At 34.5% G+C, this 27,498-nt stretch overlaps 1 protein-coding gene and 1 long non-coding RNA gene across 6 annotated transcripts; one reads left to right on the forward strand and one right to left on the reverse strand.

The window, feature by feature from the left end:
* Positions 1-1,942: 1,942 nt before the first annotated feature.
* On the reverse strand, positions 1,943-24,639 carry LOC127865793 (uncharacterized). 2 transcript variants are annotated; one of them, XR_008042769.1, is made up of 4 exons: positions 24,467-24,639; positions 21,057-21,164; positions 10,167-10,357; positions 1,943-2,665 (listed from the first exon to the last, which is right to left on the reverse strand). It is a non-coding gene; the product is annotated as an uncharacterized LOC127865793 (long non-coding RNA). The 2 variants fall into 2 exon arrangements; XR_008042768.1 differs by lacking the exon at positions 10,167-10,357 and having other exon boundaries at positions 24,467-24,630.
* LOC127865775 (interferon regulatory factor 2-like) lies at positions 3,917-27,296 on the forward strand. 4 transcript variants are annotated; one of them, XM_052405733.1, is made up of 8 exons: positions 3,917-4,372; positions 15,682-15,904; positions 16,223-16,536; positions 16,822-17,110; positions 19,539-19,586; positions 25,294-25,467; positions 26,028-26,068; positions 26,496-27,296. In XM_052405733.1, exons 2-8 carry the CDS (start codon positions 15,709-15,711, stop codon positions 26,532-26,534), a joined length of 1,101 nt encoding a protein of 366 aa, XP_052261693.1. In that variant the 5' UTR covers positions 3,917-4,372; positions 15,682-15,708; the 3' UTR covers positions 26,535-27,296. The 4 variants fall into 4 exon arrangements, with proteins under 4 accessions (XP_052261693.1, XP_052261690.1, XP_052261692.1 ...); XM_052405730.1 differs by lacking the exon at positions 3,917-4,372 and adding an exon at positions 12,163-12,287; XM_052405731.1 differs by lacking the exon at positions 3,917-4,372 and adding an exon at positions 12,360-12,686.
* The last annotated feature ends 202 nt before the right edge of the window (positions 27,297-27,498 follow it).

Raw genomic sequence — 27,498 nt, forward strand, 5'->3', positions numbered from 1 at the left:
ACTAAACGTAGAACATAGAGCACAATTCATGTTCCAATGTTTTGATTCCAAATTTCATTCCACCTCGTTGTTTTTAACAAAATATTTTGCTTCTCGTTTCCATTTTTTCAAGGCTTATTAATTTACAATATTTCTAATAAGAGTGTTGAATAATCTGCCTGTCTCTTTATGTTAAAAATTGAACACTTATTTAAAAACATCAACAACAGTTTACATGCGTCTGTGTCATTGATAGAATTATATACCCGTTTGTTGTTAACAAGTGATTTGTCAGTGGTTATATCGTATGACATTTGACGTGCACTCATGAAAATATTATTTTGCATTTATTGGTTTACCTAAAGGTAAGCTGATACCTTTCTATGAAAACATGCTATGCAGGCATTTAAAAAATCCAGAGCTCTTTGTTGAATCAACGTTTTTATCTTCGTCAACAAAACAGTTTGAATATGATCACATTCATGTGACATGACTGATTTTGCAACATTGCCAAAAAGCAATATGCTAATATTTTAAGCGGAAAAAGAAGCCGTTCTAAAAAATGCTTTTTCAAAATCACCCCATTTACGCCGATTAACAAAACATGCAGCAGATAAACCAAACTGAGACAAATGGAATCTTAAGTTTTGTGCAAGTTTCATATAGCATTATTTCGTTTTCTCTTCATTAATATATTAACATAACTGTTTTAACAAATGCATTTGCTTTGTTTGCATTTAATACTCAAAGGCAACACATATACACGTGGCTGTGTTACTATATAGCTTTGTACATTTTGAATATCATTGTTATTCTACAACTTATTATAATAAATGGAAGGAGATAATATATCAAAGCAAGTGCATGATGTTTATGTACTTAATTGTTTAAATATGCTCATCAAGGTTGAAGAAAATAGTCAAAATAGTCCGCACAGGCTAATCAGGGACGACACTTTCCGCTTTAATGGTATTTTTCGTTTAAAGAAAGTCCCTATTTACCGGACTGCACAGGCTAATCTGGGACGACACTTTACGCACATGCATTATGCCCGGTTTTCTCAAAACGCGACTCATATGTACATTCCTCAAAACTGCAGATTGCACTTTTGTCTACAGTTTGGTTTATTTGCTGCAAGTTAGATTTTTCAACAACTCAAACGAGATAAATATAACATAAAATACATAGAACGAAGTGATTTGTGTCGATCTAATTGTCGTCTGCTTGCACGCAAAGAATATTTGTTTTTCGTTTGAGAGTTAGTCGTTAATCGATTATTGACATTACGAAATTTATCGTATTGTTGAAACGTCAGCACAAATTAAAAAGCGGGACATTGATGTGGCAAAACAAATATAGGTGCTTGCACAATGCACAGTATAATTGATTAAAAAACAGATAGGCATTCTTATTGGTCCACTTTGCCAAGTCTGTATACTAGATTTCTGGTCTGTGAAAGACAGTGTTCGCTTCAACGTTATCGAACTCAGTTGAACTAAACATGTTAAATCTCACTACCTTGGCTTTGGATAAAAATAGAAACTTGAGTTGCTATTCTTGAAATGATTAAGCCGACTTTGCGATGGTGTCCGCAACTTAGGAAGTGTAAATGACAAATGAAAACAGGGAAAACGGGGTTTAATGCAAATGTAGTCCGCATAGGCTAATCAGGGACGACACTTTCCGCCTAAAATGGATTTTCAATTAGAATATTTTCTTTAAACGATTAATTCCATAAAAGCGGGCAGTGGCGTCCCTGATTAGCCTATGCTAATCAGAGGCTAGTCAAGGGCGACACTTAATGCACATTCATTAATACCCGTTTTCGCATAACGAGGCTCCAATATTAGTACTGGTTGTTCCGAGAAACATGACTCGATAGTTTGTTTATGTACCTCAGGCTTGGATGAATTGGACTTAAAAATATAATTATATTGTAACTAACTGTATCAACAACAAAGCATTTTGCTCCATGCCTTGTTTATTTTTTTTAACAAAATCTTAAAATTGAAATAGTAATTACAGTTGAACTGCGATAACTCAAGATAGCACGGGACTGTCCTCGATGCTCGAGTAATCGCAGGTTTCGCGTAATCCATGGTATTATTTGTTTTCACTGTTTCGGTTGGTGATGCTTAACTTCTGACCGCAAACGCTAAAAATATTTACAGGTTACAGTATACTAAATAATCTTTTCACTTGTAATTACATTATTATGCCCTCTCGCGCCGCGGCAAACATAAAGCGTTATGATTGATAATGGTGATAAAATGATGCACCGACGAGACATTGCGGTGGTCTTAACATTTCTGAAATATTTAAAGTACGTATCTATTTTTTGAATGTTTTGTACCAGTGTTGGCAAATTGTCAGTTTTGAGACAACAATTAAGTAAAACGATCTTTAACTCGCCAGCCATGAAGAAAACAGAGCATTGTTCAATAGAATTTTGCACATTCAATAGATTGATAAACTTTGGCAGGTTAATGTGTTTTTTTAAGTTGAAAATATAGACTGTACACAGCGCTGAACTAGAAAAAAAAACAACACAATATTGTTCCAAAACTACGTTCAGAAACTGTTTAACCAAGTGCGGACTGCACAGGGTATTCTGGGACGACACATACATCAAGCCCCGTTTTCTCAGAACGAGGCTGAAATGGACGGTGAGACTTGGACGCTGAACCTGCAATATACAAAATAAGGTTCACAATAAATAAATAATTCTGACTGAACATCTATAGGGAAGAACGGTTAAGAGTAGTTTGTAATAAATAATGGCTCTATAAATAAACATGAATCTACCAATGTAAAATATCATTAATATTACAACATATGGATGCTGGATTGCGGGCGTCTGACATCAACTTATCACTACAATTCCTCATTTGATGCAAGACAGCCACGTGGAATCCCAACGATGTAAACACATTCGACCTCATATAATGGCATCGCCGTAAATTTCCATGTTCTTATCCGACTCAATGATCATGAAAATTTAAGTGCAAGCGATTTCATTTCATTTTTGTTTTAAGTTTTAGGTTTGTTTTTCATTATATTCGTATCCGAGGTGCCAGAGCACAATGAGCAGGCAAATTGATTTGTTTCCCAATGTATGTATTTAATAAGTCTGATTCAAATACGGCACAAACGTGATCGTCTCCGTGGCATACGGGTTAAGGGCGTTCGCCTTCCGAGCGGGATTACAAGGTTTGAGTATCAGGCGGTGCTTGTTCGGACATGGTCGGTTACCACCAAGCAGTAGCTGATTTGAAATAGGAATCTGTAGCGATAGCCTTCATGGCGTGTTGGTCTTTTAATGTGTGTTATTAGTTAAAACTAAATGGTCGTTAGTCGTGAGGTGTGACAAAACAATTAACAAGTGCTCTTGTTATCGCGCTAATAGCTGGTTCAAAGACAAACACTATAATAAAGATAGACAATAAAAGACTTATGAAAACATTCAGGATTTTTGTTTTGCAAATACCACAGTCTGTAAAATTACAATCATTTTTGTTAAGTGATTAAGAAAACAATGTTTAAAATTACATCGGCTTAAGCTTTTTTCCTCAAAAGAAGTAACATATTGATTTTAAAATCATATTAAACTCTTTTGGGATATTCTTTTAAACTTGCATATAAACAAAGTCTAAATTTGACATTTAATGTAGTGCTTCTGAAGGACTATTTATGTGGTTGAACACTGAATGCTAATAATTGTATAGTGCATCAAATTGCCACTAAATTTTAATAATTATTGTCTGTGTTGATAGTATTTTTCGTCTTGAATGTCAAACGTTCGAGTAATATGGGATGTTGAAATAAATGTCTCAAGCCATGAGCCGCTGATCGGTTCCGTTTTGGATTTTCCGGAAATTCCAACCAATACAGGGAAAAACCTCTTCCATCTAATTACAGTATATACGTTAATCATGGTACAAATGTACGTTTCATAAAACATGTGACGTTAAAAACGCTAAGTGTAAGAATAACATACGATATTGGAGAAGGTTTACGTTAATCGCTTAAAGTTTTATTAACAACACAAATGTTCAGATTATTGTGCTTATTATTTAGATTACAGATAGCAAACTATGCGGAGACCGAGTTTAAATATAGCCTATCGTGATACATCGACTATCTCCGGAAATTGTTATATGCAATAAATCGTCAGTTGATCTAGAGTGTAAATATAGCGAGCCGAAAACTCACGGAAACGATTTTGCATTCACAGGGAATAGTGTTTACAAATCTAGCCGTTTTCTGAAAACGATGTTAGGAGAATACAAAGTGTCTTGCACCGGTCTTAATAACGTGCTGTTTGACTTGTACCGGTCTAAAGAAATTGTTGTTTTACGGATTTAAAGCGCGTTCACCGATAAAACAAAGCAAGGTAGGTACATTATATACTATTATGTTTATATGTTAACTCGATGAATACGTTTCCAAAGTTTTAAGATAAGTCTTAAATGTTGTTAATGTTTATGCTATCAGAGATGGTCAGTGTGATTCAAACAATGTTATTTGAATCAAGAGTATCTGCAACATTCAATAAACTGTTATTGATTCATGAACACAATTATCATGACCCATGTAGAAATACAACTACATGTAGACATTTTTATCTACATGGACTTCACATATTAGTGGACTTTGAAATCGGTTAACGCAATTAATCGAGTAACATTTTGACATCGAAGAATCGATGCTGAATTAAAGTGTATTATGAAATCGTAAGACGTTTGCTATTATCGTAATTTGCATTTTAATCTTAAAACATGAAGTTGCATTTTTTTAGAAATATATCATCATCATCGCAACAAGACATACACAAAAACAGCAAACGCAACGTTTTATGAATATACAAAACAATCACATCACAACCACCCCACTACCATAAACTTCTTCAACCACCAATAATCTCCACCCTTTCAACCAAAAACTAGTACAACAACCTGCCTTAAAACCACCAACATCAACGAAACCACAAAAACCTGCACAACAACGACCTTGGCAATCAACACAACCTCTACCCCAACCATCTAATAACCACAAGAGCTACACCCATGGTCACTTATCAACAACACTATAACATTAACATACACTGAAAACATCACAAACAACCACCACCGCCGCAGCCGCAACCATTAAATCTGTAAAGATCACAATCACCACAAATTACGTCAATACAACAACAGCCAATACCACAACCACGACTACAACCATCATCCAAACCTACATAACCATAACCACCATCACTACTCTCGTTAACAACAAACAACCCATCCACCACCACCACTTCTACCGCTAAAATATTATCGAAACAACCACCACCAAACAAACGCCAGTATCACAACCACTAATCATAACCTATACCACTGACTCAACAACCACTGCCATTTAAACAACTATCATTACAATTTACACTTCACAAAAAACAATCTTACCACAAAATAATTGAACGTAATTCACAGCCACATAACACAAACTACCTGTACGATAACCACTTATCACAATCACACCCACCTCATTCACTTAATAAAGCACTAACTACCACCTTAACAAACAACAGCAGCCTCCACAACAGCCCCCATCGCAGACACAAACCATAACTAAATCAATAACCCAACAGCGACAACCATCGATTAACCTGCCACCAATAAAACAAACAACCACAACCACGATCACTGCAACCATAACGAAAACCAGCTCATCTCAAACTACATTCACAAGCTCTGTAAACAATACAACGACCACAGTAGAAACAGCGCTTGAGCCAGGACTACCAGCCCATGCATTAAAAGCACAAATTGCCACCACAACAACAACTACCACAGCAAATGACACACACCTTATTGCAAGCACATTCACAACAACGCCAAATACTACAGCGTTAAAACTACAACCACTACTTATTACGCAACCAATACGAAGACCACCACATCCACCACTACAACCACCACGAACACAGTAACACTAACAGTAACAATAACGCAACACTCACAACAGCCACCCGAATCATCCGAACTACCTCAACAACTACAAATACCCCCATAGTTACAACAACAAACACAAAAACAACCACCACCACCTCCAAATTATCATCGTCAGAACGACACTACTACAATCACAACCACCACCATTACCACTCACAAACACCGCGACCACAGCCACAAACCACCACTATCAAAAGCAACTACACTTCATTGCTCACCACCCAACACCACTACCGCCACCACATTTATGACTCAATTTTAATGACTGTCTGTCAGAATGTTAATTTTGATAATATCTAGGCCAAGTTTAAATCTGGGCCATGTGCGGCCCAGTATTAGGTCACCAAGGTAATATTAGGGAAAAACATCATTATAGTAGCCACATGCTCTGAAGGAAACACATTGGGTTATAGATCATCATATTTTTTACGTATTGTGTGAAAATAGGGTATCATTTTTCATTTGAGTAGTAATTGATATTTTACTCTTCATGCATTACATTATTGATAGTATTCGCGTGTTTTGTAAAGTTTGTGATTGTATGCATTTTTTAATGCAATAAAAGCACAACAAATGAAATAACTTTCTTACCTTTACCCCTTTTTGCCTATCGCAAAAATACATATACTTGTGTGAACAATCTGATTTTTTGTGAAACATATTACTTTAGGATATGAATCGTCTCATTTTATCAGGTGTTGCGCAATTTAATTGACAGTTAGCAGAAAATGTGATATGTAACCACTGTCGTTGTTACAATATATGAAAAAAAGGTTTAATCAACAATTTGTACATAAACTAATTTCTTTTACTGTTGCGTGTTCACAAAACCATACTTATATCGCTGATTGGCATTTATGTAATCCCCGATATAGATATCAATAAAATTTTACTCACAATATGAGTTTTAAACTTTGCTTCACAATTTAGTTACGTGGTATACAGCTTTTGACAATGGCTGTGCAAACAAAAGTCCAAAGGGTCAGCGCGGTCCATGTTTGAATAGTGAGGAATTTATCTAGAGATCAAAGCGCTGATAACCGTTAAAAATTTAAAATCATGTTGGTCGATGTGAACATTCCTACTTGCCGCGTGTCATGCTGTCTTTGGACTGGGCTGTTTAATATGTATAACCTTTCAGTTGATCGTTGTTTAGAGGGCAATAAATAATATTCTTGAATTTTATGCTTAAACAAAATCAGCTTAAGTGGTTTAAAATTTTAAAGTCGCGCATCAGTTGTTTACTGAACCGATGTGTTTTGAAACTTAACTTATGCGATTAATAGATGCACGCACTTAATCGAGAATGTTATATTGCTAAATGGGTCGCATCAAAACAGCGTTTGATTCGATTACTCTTCATTTTCAACAATGTGCCTTAAGGTAGCGCACCTCTAATGGGCACATATCCAAATATAATCTAATTAATTATTTTCTTAATCAGCATCATTTCACTGAACTACATGCAAATTTGTAGGTAGGCTTTCCATGTTTTTTAAAAAAATATACCGATTTTTTCAAAACCACCCCCACGCTCGGCTTTTGTCCAATTTATTTTCACACCTGGGGTATATAAAAGTTCCGTAATTTATTCAAATTTCCAAATATGGGCATGCAGTTGGTGTGTACAGATGCTGTAAAGGTGTTTAAAGTTTAAACAATATGAAATAAGTATTATTTTACAGACATTTATTTTTTACAAATTTTTATCTATGGAAGAGCGCCATGAAATGTAAGTGATTTCAGCCAAGTAAAAATTGGGTCGGTTAAAAACAAAGTGTCATAAAATTCAAAATAGTATCATTTAAGTCATATTTTAAACTTAGTTTTTATTGAAACACTATAAACAGCAAAAATACCAAGAAATAGACAGATTTACCGTTCACTTTTTGAAATAAAAATAAAAATGCAACATGCATGGTTCGTATTTTCAACAGTAAATCACCCAATTTCGCCATAACGTTGTTTTAATTTTAGTAATTGAAGAATGTGCATAAAAATTGCAACATATTTAACAATAAATATGGCTTATATGCCATATTAAATCAAATTACGTTAGAAAAGAAATAAAACGCGTCGCAAAAAAGGATACGTCGTCGGCAGGATTCGAACCTGCGCGGGAATATCCCAAAAGATTTCTAGTCTATCGCCTTAACCACTAGGCTACGGCACCTAATAGTAGGCTCTTCAACCTTCGAAGAAATCGCGGGAAATCATTAGAGGTGCGCTACCTTAAATAACAAAAATCGCTGTATGATAATTTTCTTTTTGTTTTGTTTCTCACGATGGGAATAAGATTTTTAAGAAACGAAATATGTAAAGAAAGTAACTTGTATTATCCAACTCGTTTTCATTCCAAATAAATAAATAAAATAACAAGTATTCAAATTAAACAGTTTGTAGACTGATTCCAAACATGTTGCGTGTAAATTCCAAATTAGCAAACGCCTTTATTGGAAGCTTTTCAGCGTATATATCCGCCAACGTTCACAAGGTCGATCTCCACGCTGCAATAAATCGTCTTTTGCATGACACGTTAAAGGGGCCGTCCAGAATTTGGCATGTATTGAAGCTTGTCATTAAATGCTTTATATTGATAAATTTAAACATTTGAACAAAAAATCTCCAGTAAAAAACAACAACAATACAATTTAAACTAGAAATGGCGAGGCAGAGGCCGACGCGTATCCCCACGCCGCAAGTCTGACCCAGGGGCGCCCCAGGGTTGGTAATGGGGCCATGCATAGTTGAGATTGACCGTATTGTCATAAGAGAACTTCAGTATCAATTAGAAGTGAATCGGTGTAGAAATGAAGAAATTATAGTAAAAGGCAATTTTGGGTGGGCGTAGCCTATTTAGGCGGGCGCCCCTTTGTTGGTAATGGGGCCATGCATAGTTGAGATTGACCGTATTTTCATAAGAAAGGTTCAGTATCAATTTGAAGACAATCGGTGTAGAAATGAAGAAATTATAGTAAAATAACCTGAAAAAATGAGTAAAAATCTCTGCCCCGGCCCACCCCGACCCCCATTACTTTTGACCCAGGGGTCAGATCAAAATTCCAAATAGTTCACCGTCGCACATATGCTCATAGCTACCATGTGTGTAAGTTTCAAGGTTCTAGTGCTAATAGTGTAGAAGGAGCAGGTGGCCAGGACGGACATAACCACAATATCCCAACTTTTTCTCCGAAAAGCGTGGGGATAAAAAGGAAAAAAGTAACCCTCAACAGGGCTCGAACCACTGACCACTGGAATCCTGGAGTAAAAAGTCTCCCGCCTAGACCACTCGACCATCCATGCTCATTCTTAGAGCGGATGTATTTTTTTTACTTATATAAGCAATCCTCGTAGTATCCCAAAATAAAACGATAACAACAGAACTTTTCAAATTATTCAATCGTTTCGCGTCGCATGACGCTTTATAATTTTCAGGTTTTCAAATCACCAAAAGATGCATATAATAGATATTTAAGAGCATGGTAAATGGTCAGTATTACTATTTCCTAAAAAAACATAACTAAAACGAAAATTTGCGAATCTGAAACAACTTTTTTTTATATTGTCAATTTACCAAAACGTGAAATCTGTTGGACGGCCTCTTTAAATCGAGTTGAAGTGTGCTTGGTGCTTCACATGGGACACGGGATGGCCTCTGGAAAGGGACGCCTCCTGTTTATCGCATTATTTCCCGTAACCCAAGTAAGACGTCTTCTGAGGACGATGGCTATATTGGAGAATTCCTGATGACCTCGATACAAGGTCTCACGTTAAATGCTCAGATGTGTACGCAAAAGAACGAAGAAGACAGTTAATTACCATGTGGATAATTGTCAATAACCTCCGAGCTGCGTGATAACATTGGTTGTCCTGGGACGTCTTGGTCATTGGTTTACATTTATACACAAATACGGGTAATCACAGAAATTCGTGAAAACAATTCCATTAACCCTTTGCATGCTGGGAAATGTGTCATCTGCTAAAATGTCGTCTGCTAAATTTCTAAAATTAGCATTTATATTTCGAATTTTTTTCAAAGAATACTATAAGAATAGCAAACAGTTTGGATCCTGATGAGACGCCACGTTCTGTGGCGTCTTATCTGGATCCAAACTGTTTGCAAAGGCCTTCAAAATTTGGTTCCAGCACTGAAAGAGTTAAGCCGCAAAAAGGCGCTCTTAGTACGCATACCTCCTAATAGTAGTGTGCTATCCTTATACGTTTTAGAATATCCGTTCGTTTTGAAAAACACCTGGTTCCAGGGGGGTGGGGTGGCGAACAATTGATGAATATGTCCATCTTTGACTGTGTATGCAGTTGACATGGAAAGAGTATGTGCACAAACGTTATATACAGCATATGCAGAATCAACCAATTTTTCACTGGAACAGAGTAAAGCTCCACGATGAAACAGAATGCCGTGCAAGGAGATAATCTTTTAATTAATTTAAATACATTTGTTGCTTTCATTTATTGTTTCTTTAAGCGATTTTGATATAAATAGATAAAATTAACGATATAATATGCTTGTGTACGTAGTCTAATATGGTTTTGCGAAGTGAGTTTGCAGTAAGTTATTAACCCATTTATGCTTAGGGGACTCTCCCATCCTTCTAAATTGGATCAATTTATTTCCAAAATTAGGAATGTCTAGTGTATTAATTTCTATATTTAGAATATTTCTTACAGAAATTCCTTTAAGCAAACAGCGTAGACCCTAATGAGACGCCGCATTATGCGGCGTCTCATCTGGGTCTACGGTGTTTGCTAAGGCCTTTTTTCTAGACGCTTGGCATAACTGGGTTAATCACCGATTTCACGTTAGTATTACTTGTGTTGTCTAGTGCGACGTATTTTGAACGTCTGGTAATAGTTTTATAAATTAATAGTACGCATCGTAACCCAGATCCTGTAGCCGCGCACTCACAAATTATTTTATGACTCGGAAGAAAGTGTTTATAGATCCAGTACTATTTATAGTCAAGATGTTGATATCGTGGAAATATCCAGTTCCGAACGAATAAGTCGACGTTGATTTAGTTTATACTTCTGGTTCTGATTTTTTAATTCATTTTATGATTAACATAAACCGACCTTGATTACTTTCTTATGTCATTATGAGCATTACATGTCCATACTTATATGCCCGAACTGTTCACATTCCATTTTCATGGAATTTCAGTCCCGAACGTATGCGAACGTATTCAACCACCATTTAACTCAATAGTCCGTATTGAAAAACGTAAACTTCCGAACCAAAATGACATCCTCCGATAAAAACACTCTCGTTCGAATATATCCAAATTTACTTGAAACACGGTAACTAGACCGGTTTGGTTGTCGCACGTAGCATGTGTATTTCCATAGTTCCTTGAAACACGGTAACTAGACCGGTTTGGTTGTCGCACGTGGCATGTGTATTTCCATATTTCCTTTAAACACGGTAACTAGATTTGTTTTGGTGTCTCATGTGTATATCCATATTTGCGTGTAACTCTATTACTAAACTGATTTGAATGTCGCATGTGTACCGGTATATCCATATTTCGGCGTAAGACGGTCACTAGATGTGTTAAAGAGAGAAATATCGCAACATGTTCCAGTCGACGAGAAAAGTTGTCGAGTCAAAATCTAACTAAGACAGCTGCGTAGCATACATTTTTAACAATATCCATGTGTGTGTGATTTAATGCTTTCATTCCATCTGCGTCCTATGAGGGGAAACTCGATATCCTTGTTATATTATTCGTTGTGATTGTACGCAAACGTTGTACAATATTCCCATATGCATTTTTGCAAATCAGACTGTAAACAAATTGTGTTTGTCGTGAAAGTATTCCGAACATTACAACGAAAAATCCTCACATTTCTTATACGCTCAGTTCCAACACAACAGTTAGAAAACTTTAAGTCTATTCCAATACTTGAATAACAACAATAAGACTTCCAGAAAAGGAGAAATTTCGAAAACATTTCTGATAGATCTGTTCTTACTATTAGGTATTCAAAACAACACAAAGAAAATGTATCAGTAAAATTTAACAATCGGCTCGATTATCTGTCGAAAGTCACGACTTGGCGTCTTTTAAGAAATGCATTTTAACAAGCATTTTCAGAAATTGGCGGATTTCCTTTATTGATTGAACTGACCACTCTCTCATATAACCAAAAGTTTAAGTTTCGGTGACATGTACAACTTTCGGTTAATCTCATTGTGCAGGCGTATGAACATGCATTTTTTGAAAACATGGGAAAACGTTCTCCGTCCATTTGGAATTGTATACAATGGTCGTTCCATTCATAATCACAGTCGTGAGTATAATATTTTAATATTGTGTAGTGATGTTGAATGTGCAGATTGCAAATAAAAGATGTTCTTAAATTTAAATAATTGCATCAGAATAAATCAAATGCGTATATAACATCGTGTTTATTTTATATCTATGATTTCAAGTGTTATTAAATTTTCATTTGATTAAATTCAAAAATATATATATTAAAACTTTGCTTTCTGTGGATAAAGATTCCAGCTCAATGAAATAAATTTGTTTTCTCTGGAGTTCTTACTCATTATCACATTGTGCAAACACTGTAGTCACGTGATAAAAACATACCCAATATGGCGACGATATGGACTGAATTTTATTTTTAACGGAATAATTACTTACACTTTAGCTGAAAACCCAAACTTTCGCAAAAGTGTGCCAAATGGTGAGTAATTTGATTTCGTTTTTGGTGACATAAGATTCGCATTGTCTGGAAAATCGTCGAATGTTTGTGCATGCACTTGTATGGCGCAAGGCACCGAAAATGGCTGTCGATTCTGATGTACCTCTTGTCGCTATGGTCTCGAGTGTATGGATACATATAAAAAAGCATTTTGTATATTGAAAAAATACAAATACAATAATGCATAAGAGTAAGTCTACTTAATTGTTGTTGTTTCAAGTTGCATTAGTTGGTTGTTGTTGTTATTGTCGTTGTCAATAGTGGTGATGGTGTCACTGCCGATGACAACCCTTGCAAAAGTTTTGAAAATTCTCCAAATACTAACAATAAAAATTACACAGATGTTGATAATAACAACATAAATATAATATACATTAATATAATATCATTTTTTACTGTTATATTTTATATTCTCTAATGTTATTTTATATTTGATAGACTGACATTGTATTTGCTAAACAATAATATAATATAATATAATGATATATTATTTAATATTATATAAACTAATTAACTATAATATAATAAATCTTTATTATTTATAATAAAATAATTGTTTAATATAATATAATAAATATTTTTCAATATAAATTGTTGATGACCCAACATATATTTTTGTGTGTGTAAAACTGTGTATGCATACCTTTATTAATATTATACCTTATTGAAGAAAGTAATTGTCATGAAATGTGGATAACGAATGCTCATATATGAATTAATGTATTTTTAAGTCATTACAAGATGTACAGCTGTAATGTTTAATTAAAGATGCGTTGAAAAAGAGAGAAGATTTCACTATTTATGAGGATTTTTTGTCATTCATTCAAGTGAAAATAAAAGAAAGTTTTGAAAATTCTCCTACTAATAAAAATTACACTGATGTTGATAATAACAACATAAATAAAATATACATTAATATAATATCTTTTTTTTTCACTGTTATATTATATATTCTCTAATGTTATTTTATATTTGATACACTGAAATTGTATTTAATAAACACTAATACAATATAATATGATATATTATTTAATATTATATAAACTAATTAACTATAATATAATAATTCTTTATTATTTATAATAAAATAATTGTTTAATATAATATAATAAATATTTTTTCAATAAAAATTGTTGATGACCCAACATTTATTTGTGTGTGTGTATGCATACCTTAATTAATATTATACCTTAATGAAGAAAGTAATTGTCATGAAATGTGGATAACGAATGCTCATACATGAATTAATGTATTTTAAAGACATTACAAGATGTACAGCTGTAATGTTTAATTATAGATGCGTTGAAAAAGAGAGAAGATTTCACTATTTATGATGATTTTTTTGTCATTCATTCAAGTGAAAATAAAAGAATAACGTTTTTTATTTAAAATGCTAGTTATCACACAATAACAATAATTGTCATCGTAGATATAATAAAAAGGCAGACACGATCGCAAATTTATTACTTGATACATGGAATTATGAAATATAATATAAACCCTTTAAAAAGCCACTTCAAATTGCGCCGATAATTGAAGATATCTCAACCATTTATTTATTAAACAAAAGAATGAAGACTCATATATTAATGTTTTTAAATTTGCAAATATATTTAAACGTAACTTGCAGAGGCATTTTGCCATTTAATAAATTAAAATATTGTCAGAAATACCAACCTAATATTTAAAATAGATATAAATTAATAAATTAAATTCAGATATTTTTTTAATGGATTTCGTTGTTTCGTTTGTGATTAAATAACACATTATAAATGGTGCTAGTATTTTTTTTTATAAATAACACGTACAGAAAAAGACACTAAATTTCCGTTTTTTATTAAAAAAACCCAGATATTCTATGGTGGTTTGATAAAATATTCAGTACATTTTAGATTGTAAATTCCCGTCAACGGATACATTCTGCTCGTGAGTTGGAAAGAACTTGTGTTGTTGCTTCTTAATTTGCAATTGTGAATTATGTATCTAATTATTATTTTGTTTTCCACTTCGTCCATTAAATTCATTATTCAATTTTCGAATCATTTTATGCATTTGATTGCCGTTAAAAAACAATTTTAGTAATTTATCAAGCGACATGATTGAAAGCCGAACAACACATAATGGACAGTTAATCCGACATTTCCTGTAATATATCGTTTTTGTTCTCATATCTAATTATTCCATATTTCACTCGCATTCGCTGTCTGAATTGTACCTTGACCACAAAACGATATCATTATGATTCTATTTGTTCGTCGTTTCCTGTATCAATTTTCTTTGAGGACTTCAAATGAGTCTTTTTGTGTTATTCCTTCTCTCTTCCCTTTTAGTTCTTGCTGTCAAAATTATCGAACTATTACAATATTTGTTCGCTGTACATGAATTAAGTGTTGATTTTTTAAAGAATAATATTCTTAAATGCCCGGGTGTTTCCGACGGTCAAAGCTGTCAATAGAAACATTTAAGGTTTGACCTGGACCTTTCTCGATTTAGATCCCGTGTTTACCATTATCTAGACAAGTCGTTATTTTTATTATTCATGCATTTACCACATATTTTCCTTTCCTTCCATTGTTATCTTCTCAATGTTTTAGACTGTTTTCCGTTTTTCCAAGTCTCGTAGTTGCCATCTTTTATTTTGTTTGACTAGATTCATATGCCGTGTTTTTCATTGTCCACACCAGCTGATTTTTTTTTATCATAACGTCTTCCATTTCCTCCATTGTAATCATCTATGTTTTCCCTTTCCTTACCTTTTTAGTTGTTGTTTATGCTATCGAAAACTGTTTTAAATCTATTCCGAACGTGTGTTTTCATGGTCCACAACATCTTTCAGTTCAAAAGTTGCCCATTATCCGGACACATTTTCATTTCAAGCGTTTATCATACTCCATACCATCTTCAATTATTTCAATTAAGCGTTTCCATTGATCAAGACTATCTCCCATCATTTCATATTCGTGTTTTCCGTTCCCAGTTCCTTATCCCACAACAAAGCCAGCGAATGGCGCCGAAGAGACCTACAGAGCGTCAGTGCATGAGGGATTGGTTAATAGACAAGTTGGAGTCGGGCGAGTTCCGGGGTCTGCGCTGGCGGGACCGGAAGGAGAAGATTTTCAGCATCAAGTGGTTCCATGGTTCCCGGCACGGCTATAGCGAGAAAGAGTCGGCTGTGTTCGAAGCTTGGGCAGTACATACTGGTGAGTTCAGTCCTTAACTCGGACATGTTTAATTTTTTTGGAGAAAGAACAAAGTTTTTACGAAACTTATATAAAGTTGTAAAATGCATTTTTTCATTTTATCGCGTTAATAAGACTAGCAGTAAGGGCAATAGTTAATATTATTGTTAAGAACAAATATAATAACAATACTACACATACTAGTATTATCATTTGATAGTTTCATTAATTTTGTAGAGTAAATTGTACTCGTGTATACACGACTAAATTTAATACAATAACGTTTTATCTTATGTAGCAATGATATGTTTCTGTTTTCACACACAATTGGCATTACAGGACGTCGAGATAACAGCGACGCCAGACGGTGGAAAGCCAACTTCCGGTGCGCAATAAAATCACTGAAGGCCATCCAAGAGCTTGACAGTTCCATTACCAAAGGCCAGAACGCTGTTAGAATCTTCCGGTTCCTTGATACTCCCGCACCTAGGAGGCGCGCTAACAACCAGAACTCGCGGAGTACTGATAGCGGCCATAGTTCCGGTCCTTTAGACAAATCACCGACGAACAGCCACGCTGACTCTGGGATTTTTGACGAAAGTGACGAAACCAATGACGCCAGCACATCTTGTGCGGATGGCGATATTGTCACGGTGCGTTTGTGGATTGCATGTGTTATTACTTTGCCGTGAGTGATAAGCTAAATGAAATATTTCTCTTTCCATGTAAGAAGTACTTAACTTATTTAATATGTACTTAGAAACTCGTACACGTATGTTTCTGTAATCATAGTGGCTCAATCCATTTTTGGCTTTATGTCATTCTGGCACTATATTCTTTCAGATCTTATGTAGATTACCGTCATCAAAACATGTGACTAAACGCTCAGCCCTACCTGTTCTTTGATTACTTTCATTTAGGAGTGGTTCTAATTGTAGAATGAGACCAATGCTGCCGTAACCGAGCCTTTTGTTACTGGCAACAACGGATGGCCGACAGATCCCGTAACAATTGCAACGCATGCTAGCCCTTCCCCTGTGGCCCATACGAGTTATAATGCGGTCTCTACAAACGCGGCGTTTACATCTGCAAGTATTTGCAACGACAAATACAACGCCGAATATCACACCGCCGGACATGACGTCGGAGACTTTGACGTCACAGGAAGTTACGTTTCTACGGCATTACCGATGTTTGAGGAGATTTGTCCTGGCATTACAAAAATAGGTTAGTACATAATAATATGCACTCGCTGAATTATTTGCGTTTTAAAAGCTCACATTAAAGTAGGAGCATTTTGGGTAATGAGGAGTTAATTTTACCAGACATATAAGTTCAGGTCACATTAATGTGCAATTTTCTGTGATATATGTGATGAATCATTAATTTAATGATACTTGTGATATACAACTCACATCTAGGTTCAATCGTCTGTGATATGTGTGCTTCACTCATTTAATAAATGTTCAATTGTATGTGAACTGTGTGATATATGTAGGCGGACAAGCATTTTTCCTTTTGCCGTATTTGCCCTCTCCCTTTTAAGACAGGGTCGTAAGAGAAAACACGGTCATCGCTTAACAGGCACTCGCTATAAGCATTTTGTTGTCTTTTATTATCATAGTTTTAGGTCAAATATTTTAACAGAACGATACATATTTACAATTTAAATTAGTATCGACCCGAACCATCGATCATGCATGTTGTGCTAAAACGACTACACCTTCTTTATTGATATTGCTGCGAATTGTATATTATTTCGTTTGCTCAATAATTAAAGTTAATGATGGTTACCTTTAGGAATAATGTCAAGACATATACATTTAAAGTGTAATATTCTCCAGCGTTTTAGTTGTCACTATTTATAATATCATATGCGATATATTTTTGCCACATGTTTCATTTTCAACATTTGCCAATTTTGTCTGTTGTAAGTTTCAAATATGTTCAAATTCGATGCGTATTTGTGAATTTAAAAAAAGTGTACTCCGATGATTTGCCAGTGTTCAAATACCGAATATAATTCGATCAGACAGTAATTAGTTAAATAACTCTTTATCAAGACTAGTGTCGTCTTGCCAGTCATTATATATATATATATCATATTCATACTCGGGCGAACATGTTCAAAACGGTTTTTGTTTGTTTGTGTCGCACTTGTGAAGGACGTCGTGTAAATAATGACCCAGAGTTTTTTCCCCATATGTGGCCCCATCATTTTAGTGAAAAAAAAGTAACAAACTTTTAATTTTTGTGAATAAAATGAGTTCAAATATTTCAAATATTCAATTTAAATATTTTATTTAAGTCTCAATCACATTGCATGTTCATACTACAATTTACACATACAATATAACACAATGACATGAATGTAACCAGTCATAAATGACTTATTAGAGACTGTCCATTTTAAAAGACTTTACATTTAACTTGACTACAACATTTATAAGAAACCAATTTTTCATTTTAATTAAAAACATTTTTACCATTAAACATACTAAAAGATATTCTAACTAAGACTCTGTTTATACATGTATACAGTAAACGTATGATGATGTCTTTGAGTATAAAAATTGTTTGCGTTTATATAAAATCTTAAAGCAGGTTTTGGCAGCAACATATGCGTTATTATCATTTTTAAAAGTCGCAAGAAATTTTTCATCATCTGACAAATTTTAATAACTGACACTTGTCATATTATTTATTACAGAAATAAGTTCCGTTCTACACTCATTGTACAGTGGATAATGATATAGGACGTGCTTTTCCTCTTCTATGACATTCTGGCAATAAAGACAACATCTATTTTCTATTGCTAAATTCTCATATCTTCCCGTCTCAACTCGTAATGGTGCAACACCGCATCTAAATTTTGTAAAAGCTGAACGGTAATTAAAAGGTATATTCATTTTCAAATAATTCTCTGTACAAAAATCTGATTTAAAAATTCTGTAAGTTCTCAGCTTGTTTCCACTATTTCCTCTGATAGATGTATTTCTATCTAACAATGCTTTCCATTTCAACTTTTCAACATCAAACAATTTATCTTCAATGAGTCGCGAACTGTTCAAAATTGTGATGAAAATGAGTCGGCCACTTTTTTAATTGTGAAAATTATAGTCGATTACTATTTAAAATTAAACAAAAAGAATCGCGAATGCAATTTTGTGAAAAACGGCTTAAGCAAGTTGTGTTAAACACTTTGTTCTGTGTGAAAATCATCTGGTTCAAAAGGAAGACATATTTGATCATTATTCCCACTTCCAAGTGTATTCAAAATATTGATAGTCCCAAAGGGATATTGGAATAAATTTTATTTTTGATATATTTTTCTATGTACATAAGCTTTTATGGATAGCAACCATGACATATTCGCTGTAATTGAAGTTGTGTTATATGTTATATTGGAACAATGATCGAATCGCAAATACTCCAAACGATAATAGAGAAGGCTATAAATGTAAAACTATTGGTTGTGTCGTGAGCACTTACAGCAGTTTCACTTCAAAGCCTTGATATTCTCAAACTTATTATTGGCAGTGCAAAGGAGTTAGTTCAAGCAGTGTTTTTTTTGCCATAATTTCTATTCGTCGAAAAGTTTTCCCGTGACATTAGTGTCTTTTTCTTTGTTATTTCTGTGTTATTTTTTCACCAGATGTTTCCGAACGGAGATCGAAAGCTGTGACGTCATTTCCGATATATGGTACATCCTGTTCATATTGGTGATAGTGCATGTGCTGTTAAGCTAGTGTGCATATATTGTTATCGTGGTGTCATAGCTTCTGATATGATCGAAATAATAAATAACGCCATATGTTTATTTGACAGTATAAATCATACTTCAAATGTCAAGGTCACACTTAGAGGTCAAAGGTCGACTTTGGTCATAAAACAACATGAAAGTTCCTGTCTCAGCCATAATTTTGCCATATATTGTTGGATGTTCAAACAACAATGCACAAATATTAACTGCCATAAGACAAAGACCAGTGACTTGTTTTTAAAGCTCGGAAACAAGGAGACACAATCACATAATCATGTTTCAATTTTAAAAAGCGCCACATATGTATTCTGATTGGTTGTTAATGCCGCTACCACGAGTAAATTAACGCGTTCCCACGAGTAAATTAATGGTTCCAATTAGGTAACTATGTGGTTCATACGAATAGTTATTTTGTACATCGTTTCCACGAGTTTGATATATCGCCATCACGACATCGGAATCAGTTATTTCATCTTGGTAAAGCAATTTAGCAATTATTATTTTCACTGACTGATAACAATGACTATTTAGTCAGCAGCACCAATTAACAAATATCACTCTTTATGATTGCGAAAAAGTCTTAATTAATTCGCTGCTTTATACAGAACTATACATAATTAATATATTACAAAATGTTAATTTAATGTTTGCGATAAAATTAAGAAAAATAGTTTCATCATACATATATTTTATTCAAATATAAAATATTTGTGAACACATTTTTCTAAGAATTGATAGTGGTTTGTTTATTTATTTATTCAATGTGATTTCTATACCTGCAGTTGGAGATAATTATACAGATAACGATGCAACTTAAGTTGCAGTAATTGATTTCAAATGTCGAGTGTTTTATCAGTTGTCTGTGCATTTCATCGGGTTGCAAAAGATATTCAATACCGACTACTGTTTAGTATTTGCGGGTCGTTTACTGTAGATAGTAAAGACATTGTTTCGTAAATTCCCCTGCTTACAGAGTGATATCGCATGTTAAAGTATCTTTTGAATTGAACCGGTTTCAGCTGTGTGTTTTTTTGCATATTTGTCAGCACATTTTTATAAGAGAATGAACTATTCATGCGCGTTTTTCATTTCGTTTAATCAAGCAGCGTTATGAATATATGCCTTTATATGAATGAATGCTTATGCCCTGTTTGTTGTCATATTTCATTCAAATCAGAATATGCAAGTCATTGAAAGTAAACATCAAAATGCATGAAAAATAAATAAATAAGAATGATCATAATTGCCTATTGATATCATGTACACGCGATGTCAATAGGTTACTTTACTATTAATGGTCACACATCACAATATGTATTGAATTGAAATTGAAATGTGCCAAAATAATGATACATTTATATTTAGCAACATCATAATTTCGAAAACAGTAAAAAGAAGTGCAACACTTACAAACATGTGTCATATGAACAGCAAGTTGAAGTAAATAGTCTCGAGCCTTGGTTTGGAAGAACTATACGTGGGCTGTCTAATAGTTACCCTATATAATTATCAAGTAATCTGCAAAGAAAGAAACCGATGTTGGTGCAAAGATATAAATATTTGCAAAAGTACGGCGCAGCATATGGTTTAGACGAGCAGTTTACTTGTATTTATTGTTTAAAAATTTATATATGCATATGTAGTTTTGTTTTGTTGAGTTTACTATTGTTATGCATGCACGAAAGTTATTTTCAGTTATTGTGTTTGTTTTGCATGTAAGCATATTACCGGGTATGTGTCAAATCATTGCATGCAAAACAAGACAGTTAAGTTCTCTGTTTAATTAAGTTTTAAAACAGGTGAAATTCGTTTCAATTTACGGCTGTTGGACTTGCAGCAAGGGACACACTCATTCTCAAACATGAACAGTAGAATGGATCCTTATCGTGTTACGCAATACCCCGTATATTTTACATTAATATATATGAACGGGTGTGGGCGGTTTAAATGAGGGAAGTAAATGTTGGGAATAAATGTTGAAACTAAGCAATTGTTTCAAGGGCATGGTATGACTGAACCAGCGAACAACGTTTGTTAATCTAATGTGTTACAAGTGTGCGTGTTTTGTGAAAGTTCATAAGGTTCTTCTTGTCAAAACTGAATTATGTGAGAACTCGGCGTGTTTCTAAGTACATCTTCCTAATTTACTTGAGAATAAGCAAAATCAGAAAAAAAATATCTTCATTTTAACTTTACAGCTGCTTTATATTTATGCCCCCCCCCCCCTTCGAAGAAGAGGGAGTATATTGTTTTCATAGGAAAATTGATCATGACTGGCAGATGACCCCTATTGATTTTCAGGTAACTAGGTCAAAGGTCAAGGTCACAGTGCCTCTAAACAGTAAAATGATTTCAGGATGATAACTCAAGAATGCTTACGCCTAAACAGAGCTCCATATAAGGATTTGTGAAATTAGTAACGGTACTGCCACTGACAGAAAGAAAAGGAGTAACGCTGAAAATCAATAAGTACCTGTACTACCATATCCAAAAATACAGGTAGTACTGTACTACCCGTGTTCTTGTATATTGAAGGGTGTATAACTGACTTTACAGAAACATTTGCAGCAATTATAATAAATATATTTAGCTTTTTAAACAGTTACTTTATTAGGTTTTCCATTCTGAATTATGATACAAATAAAACTACACATTAAAACGCATGACTTAATACTATTTCTTCATTTTTCTTGACAAGAAAACACAAGCCAACTAGTAAGCTAAGTTAATGAACACTAATGTCACTGTCCCATTTCAAAAGAGTGATTGCTTTAGCAGTTTACTGTCAAAGTTGCAAAGTAGCCACCGATGCAATCAAATCGTTTAATATCGGGGCGACAATGTCTTTTTCTGGGTTTACATATTGAATATTAGGATAGTTAGACGACCGTATGTAGCCATTCTATGACAACAAAGTGTTTTTTTGAAACCGAAAGTTAGCCGGCCTTCCCTTGCGAGCAGACATATTGTTTTGACGGGTTTTCGAGTTACTGGAAATCACGCGACAGGATAGACAATAATATCGGAACCCAGTCTACAACTTTTCGGTAATTTAAATTAACGAAAAGCGCCGTTAGGTTAGAGACCAACAAATCATGCCGCGCTGACGGCCAGATTTTTTTCGTAAATGAAACTTCATAGGTACATTGATCATGACTGGCAGATGAACCCTATTGATTTTCAGGTCACTAGGTCAAAGGTCAAGGTCACAGTGACAAAAAACGTATTCACACAATGGCTGCCACTACAACTGACAGCCCATATGAGAGGGCATGCATGTTTTACAAATAGCCCTTGTTATATTTGAGACGCGTTCTGAGAAAACTGGGCATAATGCATGTGCGTTAAGTGTCGTTCCAGATTAGCCTGCGCAGTCCGCACAGGCTAATCAGGGACGACACTTTCCGCTGTTATGGTATTTTAAGTTTCAAGGAAGTCCCTCCTTACCGAAAATCAAGTTTAGGCGGAAAGTGTCGTCCCTGATTAGCCTGTACGGACTGTACAGGCTAATCTAGGATGACACTACGCACATGCATTATGCCCCGTTTTCTCAGAACACGACTCATTTATACTTGTTTTTTTATATCCTGGTATTGTACTGTGCATAGGAGGCGGGATGGGATGGCTGAGTACGAGAAGGAAACAGTCCTATGTGGTGACAACGTACCGAACTCAACTATGTTCCTTTCACTGTGTTATCCGGACTCCAACATAATCGCCCATTAAATGATTACATGATGCAATATAATTATATCGAATTATGGTATACAAATGCAATCATTCGTACACAATTTAGACTTAAAGATACATTTTATTGGGCTGTTACGCAAGCTGTATATAAGCGAAACATGTCGGGTTTAATGGCTCAGTTTGCATTGATTCTATAAACACATGAGGGGCGTTTATGTTTAACGCGTTTTGTTTAATACATAAATTCTGCCTTTATGATCATACGAATTGTTACACCCCAACATCAAATATGCAAGTGGCGACCGGTGGTAAAGCATGCTCAAAATTATTAATATTGTCGGAAGTTTGAACTTTACTTTAAGAGCAGTGTTAAGTATTCAAGCGAGACAGTGCTTTTACGGCCATTCGTAATTGGTTATATATCGTCGACCTAGAACACCTTCTTAACATGTTATTGGGATTCATTTGCTGTGCATATAGAACCAAAAAATAAGGGTCATTGCTTTTGAAAAAACGAAATGTACTGTGGAGAATATGACCGAGCTTCCGCACAGTCTGGTCAGGAGATACGCACGTTAATAAGACCACGGGAACTTGCGTTATGTTAGAGCGCACAGCGTAGCTCCTTGCCAGCGCAGGCTTGTCTGGAGCTACGCTGGCCGCATTTGGCATACGACCCATTTTCGCATGACGCGGCTCATCTTTGAATGAGACCATGTTATCTCGTAATGTTTTATGGTATACTTATTATTATTTGTTCTCTATATAGGGCAAAAGTTTCTGTTAGTTTCAAAAACAATTGTGATGTTGCTTATTTTACACCCACATTATTTTTTTTTTAAAGTATAGCTATTTGCATCAAACAAAATTCAAATTGCGCAACTTTTTCTAAAGATATTGACACAATTCAGAACAATTCATTATTATGAATAGAGAATTCGACGAAACTTGACTTATTGTACATCTATGCTCTTGCTTTATAATTCTGTGTTTATTTCATAGCTACTTGTATCCTATTAATTCAAATAACGTTTCTAAAGATTAAATTCAGTACAATACATAAATATGAATCAATCATGTTACGAAACTAGAAGCAATCTTAACATTTCCAATTATTAAAATTAACCAACCTCATTTTTTGAAAATCAAGTCCCATGAATTGAGTTAATCAACAACGTTTCTTATTTCTGTTCTGCAAATGGATTTAAATTCATTTCATAGCAAGACTTATTTCTAGGAAAATTGTCAACGTCTAAAATAACCATAAACGACCAGTTTCGGTTTCGGGTACTATTAATAGTTAGTAATTACATGGCACTCTGTTACCTGTGTCATTACATGCTGCACTTTGCAGTATTCTCTGACACGTGATGTCGTGACACACAAGCGCCGTGTATGATGGATAGGGTGGATCGTGTTTACCCGGCCAATAATAAAGCAACGATTTGCATTTCACATGCATGTTATGTTGTCGGCATATTTGTATGTCAAGATGTGAAGTATTCAGCAAATAGTTAACTATCGACAAAATATCAAAACTTATGAAAAATGCTAAGATTGATAGCGTTATTATAATTATACAAGCACATAACTAACTATACAAGTGATGCATTTCCGGTCCATGCTAAGTTTTCACGAAACATGGCATACGTTTATCTTTGTGGTTAAGTAGTTTTGACCTGATTTGCCGACACTCGTACGGAAATAAATAAATAAATATATATAAAGATGATATAGTTAAATTCATCAACACTCGTATATTACAATGTATGTAATCATAATACACACGTTCTTTAAAGACTTATTGTTAAGCAGCTTATGTTTATGCTTATTCTAAATATTGCATATTCCATAAAGGTTCAATCTTTTGGCTATGGGGCCTGACCTAATACGTTCAGCATTTTCACACTGACAGTTGTATTGCATAAGCTTATTACCGGTATATCGTTCTCCGCAGAGTATGGAAAGGACCACATCATTCGTCGCCATCTTTGCGGATTCAAAGTGGAACTAGGTTGCGCGGCGCCTCTAGCGACGACAGCAATCCCTGTGTCGTCATCACACTCGCAGCCGGATGTGAGTTCATCCATGGAAACGGTTGGAGGTTATGACAAATCAAGCGACGACGATGGTGAGATTGTTGAATCTGAAAGTAAAACAATAACAAACAAACGACAGTGTTTGCGTAATAAAATCATAAATTCGCTGTTAAGACCGAGAAGACTGACACTCATCAAATATATAGCTTTTGCAACAACTATTTCATGTATACGATTTACACGTTAGTGAATGTTTCATATATATCACTCGATAATTATGCCTTTATTTTAATGGTGAAATACGCACTTGTTGTTCAATTAGCTTTTAAGAAGCACTTTAGTGATAGGCAGAAAGTGAACTTAGGAAACTTACCTTCATAAGTTGTTTTATATAGACCCTTAAAATATATCTTAGAATCATTGTTATAGCATGTTTTGTTACAAAAACCTATATTTTGTGCACGAGTATGACAAATGCCAAATTATTATCAATGAACTAGAACCACATGCAGTTGCAATAAATGCATATTTTGTGCGGAAGTTTTTCGATAAAATATTTTATCATGTGAGTCAATGTTTGCATACTTAAAATGTGTGAGTACAAGTATTTTTATTTGGGTTGCTGCACATTATTTTTCGTTGATATTTACAGAATCCCAGTCCAGTCAGGCGCCAGAAGCTGACATTGATCTGGTAAATATAGACTGGTTTGATATTTTATTAAAATTCTTATCATACACTAAAGAGGAACCAGTTCGTCCATTTCCAAGTACAAAGGGACCATCAGCTTTCTTAAAAACTATACTAATACACCTTGTGGCTTTCAATTTACGACTTTAAATTAACGGGTCAAACACACTTTTGACATTACGATCGCAGATAGTCCCTTTGAGGATTCACTAGGAGTCTTTTCAAAAGAGGTGCGAATTAAAGTCATCTCAACTACATGTCTAATAGATAATAATACTGCTTAACTTTATTAGTTTCTTTTGCTAGATGTTTGGATATACATATGTACTTATTGCACATATTGGAAAGTATTATTTAAATATTTCATTCATATTGTTACATTCAGCAAGCTAAGCATATAAACTAGAAATTTCTCGACTTTTTATTTCAGACCTATGTTGCCAATGAAATCATCATCTATCATTCGTAGCCGACATCTGCATTACAATGTTGTCACGTGATATCCTGTAGACATGTGACAAGGTTATCGGCTAGTGAACAATACCCACATAACATTGCTGATACTTCTTCAATGTTTTTGTATGTAAATAACTAGTAGTTTGTAAATCTTTGTTATTGATGTGCCATAGTTTTGTTGAATGTTTCCATCACATTAGTTTAATCATGTTTAGATTGTTATTTTTATTACGTTGTTATTTCGGGTTTTCATTGACTCGATATTTTTGAACGGGTGGGGAATCTCTTAATCATGGTTCTTGAATATCAAATGACAGATGCACATAACTTTACACTTCTGTTTCGTGTACATGATGCTTTGTTGGGCCCCAATTTCTTCACACAATCATAATTTCACATCTGTGCATATTGAGATATTATTGTTCATAGATCAAACTGTTCATATTTAGATTATCGGCATGCGGCAAAGTTGCATATTGCCTATATATGTTTTTAGTTACACGTTGATATTATTCTGCTTTCCTTACTCACGGATCTCGAATTACATCCATTACAAGCGTAAAAAGTGATCGTACAACACCTTTATTGTAGCTGCAAAAATAATATTAATACTATTTGAGAAATTCCTCGTCTTTTCCTTGCGGGTCAAGTGAAATCCCTGTTATGTTGTTTTTATCACTTCTATTGGTGCATTTATTATCGCTGTCGGCATTTTCTCTGTACATGTACATATATCACTCATCGGGCATTTAAATAAAATGTTGCATATTTACAATCTTTTTTCGATTGTTCTTTATTTGCCGGCTACTTTTAGTTTGAAAGATTGTGTGTGTGTGTGTGTGTGTGTGTGTGTACACAACGGAATTCTCTCCCATATTACCTTCGCCACCATTAGACTTTTATTTTGGTTGTGCCGTATAGTTCATGGCAGAAGACGCAACATTTCGGAAACAAGCTGGAGTGTGTAGTGCTCGGTG

This window comes from Dreissena polymorpha, chromosome 2 (genome assembly GCF_020536995.1).
Source record: "Dreissena polymorpha isolate Duluth1 chromosome 2, UMN_Dpol_1.0, whole genome shotgun sequence".
Lineage (NCBI taxonomy): Eukaryota > Metazoa > Mollusca > Bivalvia > Myida > Dreissenidae > Dreissena > Dreissena polymorpha.

Excerpts from the sequence above, each read along its gene's own strand:
- LOC127865775 (XM_052405730.1), top strand. The coding sequence starts at position 12,261 with ATGGTCGTTCCATTCATAATCACAGTC. Across the intron at positions 12,288-15,681 it reads TTCCATTCATAATCACAGTC|TTCCTTATCCCACAACAAAG; the intron begins GTGAGTATAATA and ends TTCCGTTCCCAG. Across the intron at positions 17,111-19,538 it reads TCCTGGCATTACAAAAATAG|ATGTTTCCGAACGGAGATCG; the intron begins GTTAGTACATAA and ends TTTTTTCACCAG.